Source organism: Cynara cardunculus, unplaced genomic scaffold, assembly GCF_001531365.2.
Source record: "Cynara cardunculus var. scolymus isolate 2C unplaced genomic scaffold, CcrdV1 Un_Scaffold_7792, whole genome shotgun sequence".
In the NCBI taxonomy this organism is placed as follows: Eukaryota; Viridiplantae; Streptophyta; class Magnoliopsida; order Asterales; family Asteraceae; genus Cynara; species Cynara cardunculus.
Genome location: NW_020203763.1, coordinates 592 through 7546, shown reverse-complemented (window position 1 = coordinate 7546; position 6955 = coordinate 592). Strand labels below are relative to the sequence as shown.

General features: G+C 35.2%; 1 protein-coding gene across 1 annotated transcript; it reads left to right on the top strand.

The window, feature by feature from the left end:
- Positions 1-4324: 4324 nt before the first annotated feature.
- Positions 4325-4768, top strand: LOC112505008 (the record flags this gene model as incomplete). Its single annotated transcript, XM_025108954.1, has 1 exon — positions 4325-4768. A coding segment is annotated over exon 1 (444 nt), but the record flags the coding sequence as incomplete, so codon positions are not given.
- Between the last annotated feature and the right edge of the window lie 2187 nt (positions 4769-6955).

The following is a 6955-nucleotide window of genomic DNA, read 5'->3' as shown; positions in this document are numbered from 1 at the left end:
CTGATAAGTAAATGATAGTGTTGAATTTTACCCGTAAACGTTTACAGATGAAGTGTTTAGTAAAAGCTGGCATTTCTTGTGTTTTAGGGAAAACTACACTTGGGTTCTAAGAGCTTATTTATTAAAATTTGGGTAATCATGGTTCGTAATGAATTCAGTCCTTACGATTGGGTCCATGTGAAAAAAAAGTAATTATTTTCCTCCATCTTGGTCTTCTAAAAAATGCCAAATAATATGAGATATCCCCCATCAAGAATAATACTGTTTTTTTAGTACAAGTGTCGAATCCGAAAAAGATATGACTTTACAAACGTAAAACTCACAATAAGTAATGGATAATAAATAGTGTTTCTATGATTACGTAACAGAAACTTAATATATATCTCAAACAATTAATATATATCTCAAACAATTCAATCTAATTAAAGAACAATAATCATAAGGCAATTTGGTGTCAAATGCTTTCCATTAATCTCTACTGTTTGATTACAATCGGTTTAGATATGTGAAAGAGAGAGATTCGAGATCGAAAGAGAAAGTCTCTATTCAAAATAATTTCAAACGTAATAACTCAAAGGTTACATAGAAGTTATTACAACTGAAAGGCTAAGACATTCTATTTATATCCGGAAAAATTTAAGGGAAAATTATGTTGAATGATATGACGTGTACAAAAGTAACCGCTACCGCTGACGACAAATCTAGTAAAAGTTCAAAAAGTTTATGATAAATGTTTAGAAGCTTATGATCGTTGAACAATAAGGAACATACTTAGGTGCATGAGCAATTTTCAGAAGCTTCTGACCACACAAGGCCTTAAAACTCAAAGGCTTTGAGATGCCTTCTGTTTTTCCACTTCAAAAGCCAAAACTTAGAAATTTCCAACAGTTTAGAGGATCCGACCCTTATTTGTCTTTGAATTTCAGCAACTATAATCTTTTCAACACTGTGGATTTCCAGTGTTCTTAATACCTTTTATGTACAAATAAGATCTCAAGGCAAGTATTATACAACATGGTACACAAAATGAACTAACAACTGATCAGTCTTTGACTTGAGTCCACGAAAATCTAATATAATCTCTGAAATTTATGTGATTGTTGTGATGTGTTGCTCCTTATGATCTGATTTTCCTTTTCCTTGACTTAGAACATTCTCACATATCCATCTCAAAGTAGCAATTGAATACTTATACCAGTCACTTGCTCTGAACAATCTTTTTAGCTTATAGTCATTTTTGTACACAATACCAAGATCTTGAGGTGGAAGAATATTACCACACTTGATTTGCTACAAACCATGGTAGTCCTCAACAGGTGATTCAACATTCATCTTGTTCAAACCAAACTCCAGAGCTTTATGTGAATCGAATGCGGCATGCTCCTTGACATAAGCTTCCAAGACCTCTTTAGGTCATTCAACATCCGTCTTGCTCATACAAAACTCAGCTATTTTAAATGCATGCATATACTCTATGTTTACCAACTTTTGATTGAAAATAAGAAAGCATATCATACAGATCGTAGGGAGACATATTTTGTATTTCTGCATCAATAACCTTACGGATTTTCATCATTCATAATGAAAGATTTAATGAGCTCTTTCACTCAGCTATCTGATCTTACAACATGCAATGTATTAAGCTTTTTCTTCATAAATTGATCATAGACTTCTAAGTACTGCTCTGTAGTTCCGACATGAAACTTATTACTTTGTGGTCTAAAAAGACACTCAAATGGTTTTCTAAAAATTACAACATGGATATGTCCCTTGAAGCTTGGTTCTTGTGCATAAGTAAGATTAGGAATAACATCATTATGTACATGTACATGTACTATTAGTAGTTTTCTAAAATGATATACTCATAAACTATCACATCTGTCTCCTCAAAAAGTTGCTCTTTGACAAAGATCTGGTCAATTACTGGTTCATAAAGAATAGGAAAGTGTATCCTTGGAATTTCAATAAATATTCTATAAAGCCTCAGAATTGTGTCATCACTAGTTCTAGTAAACCAAGGTAAATGCCCAAACAATCAGGCCTCTATGTCTTTCATTGGATTTCTTACTACTTGTTAGGTCAAGTATTATTGTATCCGAGATCATCGTTTATTAACACAATTGTTGAAGATGGGAAGGTTAAAACTTAAAGTCAACATACTCAACAAAAGTCAACATTGTGTTTAATTGTAGTTTGATTTGTGTGTTTAGTCAACTATATAAATAGCTTGTTAATGGTACTTTGTAGTTAGATCTTAATGTGCTATTCATCTGTTACATTCTAGAGAGAAGTTATATATTAAGAGAGTTTATCAATGTACATGATAATTTGATCTCCAAATTGTTGTTCTTGATTGTTGAATTACATTGTTACCTGATTGAAACTGAGATTATCAATTGGTATCGGAGCAGAAAGACAAACATTTTGATCTGATTAGTTCAAGTTTTGGAAGGTTTTTGAAGATCATAGACTCTGTTTTATATAGTCGATAGTTTTTGATCGAGATTCATCGAATTTGGACTTTTAATCATCAATTCTTTGTCCAATTGATTCAGCTTCATCAATGAAGAGCATCTAATTCAATTTATTCCGCAAATTAAGAGGTTTGATCGATTAATTTGGATTTTCTTGAAGTTTTTGACCAAACGACAGTTTGGGATAATTTTTGCAAAATTTGCTCATTTTAATATGTTTTTGGTACAACAATCTTCATTAATTGTGTTCATCTATATAATTCGGCACTCAATATCGAGTTTCATTAATTTTGGTTGAGATTTAATTCTTAATTTCTCAATCTGTCGAAGATTTGAGTGTATCGCAAGGTTTAAAGGTTTGAATATCTATCGCATAGAAGGTCGAGATTATATCGCATAACATAGTTCGATAGTTGTGTATATCGCATTACATTGGTGTGATAGTTGAGTTTATCTTAAGACATTATATGCGATAGATGGGTTCATCGCGTAAATATATATATATATATATATAGGGTTGGGTTCACGTGAGACCAGAGGTTTTTTGTGAGACCCGTAAGACCAATTTATGTCCATTGATCAACTTTATAAGCTAATAATCTAATGATCTAAAATTGCACGGTGGCAATTTTGTGATTATTGAGAAGTCTCGTGGCAATTTTGTGATTATGAATTTTCAGATTATAGATCTAATCCAAGGGTTGAGAATTGGTCTTACGGGTCTCACGAAAAACCTTTGGTCTCACATGATCTCAAGTCTATATATATATATATATATATGATAGTTGATAGCTTTCTCCGACACTTTTGGTGTTACCTGCGATAGTTTGTTTGGCCTGCGATAGTTTGAGATATCTGCTATTCTAATAAGTCTGAGATAGTTGACTATAATGGTCTGCCATAGTTGACTTCTAAGGGTTGACTTTCATAATTTTACCTTTGGATCAAATCAATTAGTTATCTTACGATCATTCAAGTCTAATAATCATGTTTTCACATGAAGCAATGGCAATCGGTTCTAACGTTAAACCACAAGTCTTATTCAGAGGTGATTACCCACAATGGAAAGACATGTTTCTAGATTTCATTGATAGAAAAGAACCGGGTGAAGAGATAAGAGAATCTTTGGAACATGGACCAGCTAATCCTATGCAAGAAACTCCTGCAATGCCTGATGCAAATCCACCGATTCCGACACGAATAAAATCTAAAGAATATGCAAAGATGACTGAAACAAAGAAGAGGCGTTTCAAAGTTGACAAGTTGGCAAGATCCTTCATTTGTCAAGGATTACCAAATGAGATTTATAATAGCATTGACAGTCATAAGCAAAGTAGTAAAACAATGTGGGATTAGATAGAGAAACAGATGATGGGAAGTAATGTTGGAGCTCAAATTAAAGTGACTAATTGTATTAAAGGATATGAAGACTTTAAGGCAACAGATGGAGAGATGCTAGAAGCAACCTATGAGAGGTTTTACAATTTACTTAATGAGTTGAGGAAGAACATGACTCAAAAGACATTGATAGAAAACAATCTGAAGTTTTTGACTACAACCTAAATGGAAAAGATTTGCATCTCATATCATTCAGAAAAAATCATTGTCTGAACTTGATATTCATGTAGTGTATGAGTCTCTGTTGCAGAATTAGGATGAAGTTTTAGAGTTCATTGAGGCAAAAAAGAAGTTAGAGAAGCAAATCAGCAGATCCTTTAGCTTTAGTTGTTGGCGAGAAGCAAAGGTAGTATTCTAGAAGTTCAAGGAAGGAAAGAGAGCATGGTGTATCTTTTGAGCTAGAGGAAGTTGGCAGTGATTCAGATTCCGATTTGAATGATCTTAAGCAGGCTATGGTACTTCTTACCAATGTTTTGCAAAAGAAATTCTATAAAAAGTCGTCTTCAAACAAGCAGCGTTTTTCTTCTAGCTCAAGGAGGATTGAATACAAGAATAAGTATGAAGGAAAAAAGAAATTTGAAGAAAAGAAAGCTGAAGAAAAGAAGACTGATGAGGTACAAAAGTGCTATAATTGTGGAAAGACTGGTCACTTTGCCAATGACCGTTGGAAACAAGTTGTGAAATATTCTGGTTATTATAAAAACAAGATGCTCCTAACAAAACAGAAAGTGGCAGGTAAGGCATTGATAGTAGATGACGATCACTGGCTACAGTTATCCAAAATTGATGAGGAAGACAATGCTCATGAAAATATATGTATCATGGCTAAAGAATCAAAAGAGCATAATTCTGATAATGATAATGATCGTACTTCTTGTTACTCTGAATGTTTTAAGGTACACTTTTGTTGATCCTCTCTCTCAGTGATTTGATGATAATCCCTTTTACCTCTCACGTTGTATTTGTGTTTCTGTATTTTCAGTTCCAGCGATCATCACTGAGTATGTTCAGTGATCGCTAAAGAACTTGCATTGTAAATTCATCAGAGATAGCAATACTTCAAGAAGACCACTCTCACACTAAAGAACCTTCAGCGAACGTCGAAGACTGAAACTGAAGATTAGAGACTGGCGAGTACGTGATCTGAAGCGGTATTTAGTGATTACAAGCCTGACTACATATGTGTGAAGACTGCTCTAGCTTCAGCGAATGATGATGAGACCTTTAGGTCATTCCAGCATTCAGCGATCAAAGGAAGCTTGCTTAGCACGATTGTTGTTGTCTTGTCTTTATGCACACAAAGGACAAACCCATACCCTTGCAAAAGTTAGTACGGTACGGAGCCGATTAGTCGACTCTTTGTCCACCAACTTTAGGCAAGGATGTCTGCTAAAAAATAGTGCTTTTGTACTATTCACTGTAACAAAGGACAAGCCTTCCTCTTAAGGCTTGACGAAGGCTTGACACGCACTCTAAACTTACCATATTGCATTAAATGTTCATTTAATGCACTGGGCATAAATAGAAGTGTTTCTTCTCCATGCAGAGTGCGCGTATCTCTCTGCTATCCTCTTCTTACTTCAAGCATCTTCTAGCTTAAGTAAAAGATCTTCCTTTTAGCAATCTCTTTTCTTGTATTTGCTAAAGATCTGTGTGTAACCAAAGATTGTTTAGATAGGTTTTCTTTACCTTATCTTTTCGTAAATAGTCTTGTAAAATCTGTATTGATCTTCTCTATCAATATATATTTTAAATTTGAAAATAATGTGTTTGTATTCATCCCCCCCTTTCTACAAACTGTTTCTATTCTTGTAGACCCTTACGGGACCAACAAATGGTATCAGAGTAGTATTTTCTTTCTTTCCTTGTGTTTAGCTAATTTTCTGTATTAATTTATCTCTTCTTAGATAACTTACTGCTTTTAAATGGCTTTACAAATCATAAACACACACACACACAGAGGATAATGGCTCTCTTGCCAAACCACCCCGGTTTGTCCGTGACAATTTTAGTCTCCGGAAGAACCGGATGTCCCTCTTTCTGGAAGGTGTGGATCCTGAAATTCCACACTACATAGAAAATGGACCATATATTCCATTTGTTATTGTTCCGGCTGTTCCAGCAACAACTACGACTGCCGCAATTCCTGAACGGCAGATTCCAAAGCTTCCACATCAGTGGAGCGATGAGGACAAGAAGAAAATAGCTATAGACACGCGTGCTCGGTCTATAATAGCTATGTCTTTTCCTGATGAGATATATCACTCTGTGATGAAACTCAAAACTTCTAAATCCGTATGGGATACTCTTTGTGTCCAATACGAAGGAACCACTCAGGTTCAGGAGACTAGAAAGATCAACCTAGTAAGACTATGAAAACTTTCTCTGTGGAAAGTCCGAGACACTGTCTGAAGTACATCAAAGATTTAATTGCCTTCTTATTGATCTTAGGGCTGTCGACAGGGAATATTCTAATTCTGAAACCTTGACTAAGTTTCTAGAATACCTTCCTGAGTCTTGGGATACTTTTTCCATGTGTCTCAAGATGTCAAATGACATGTCCACTCTTTCTCTTTCTACCTTATACGAGATTCTGCTTAACCATGAGCAATCTCGTCAACTGAAAAGAAATCTTGTAAGAGATTCCAGGGAAATGAAAAGCTCTCCTTTAGCTTTGATCTCTAAATCTTCTTCAGTTGAAACCTCTACTCATTCTGTCTCTTCTCTACCTCCCGTGGTCATCACGGAGATAGATTCTTCTGAGGACATTTCTGAATCTGATTTAACAGATTTTAATGAGTCCCTGACACTCCTGACTAAGTCATTTAGGAGGTTCGCCAGTAAAGAAATTTCCGCAGATCTCCATAGCTACCCCTCAGGGAGAAGAAAGTCTGAAAGAATAGACAAGGCTTCAGCTGTCTGCTACAACTGTCACCGGCCCGGACACTTGTAGGTGAATGCAGATCCAAGAAGACTGCGATGCCATCTTCGAAAGCCTCTTCCGCCTTCAGGACCAAAGATGATAAATACTTAAAACTGAAGGAGAAATACAAGAAGATGAAGAACAACCAGCAAAAGGCTAA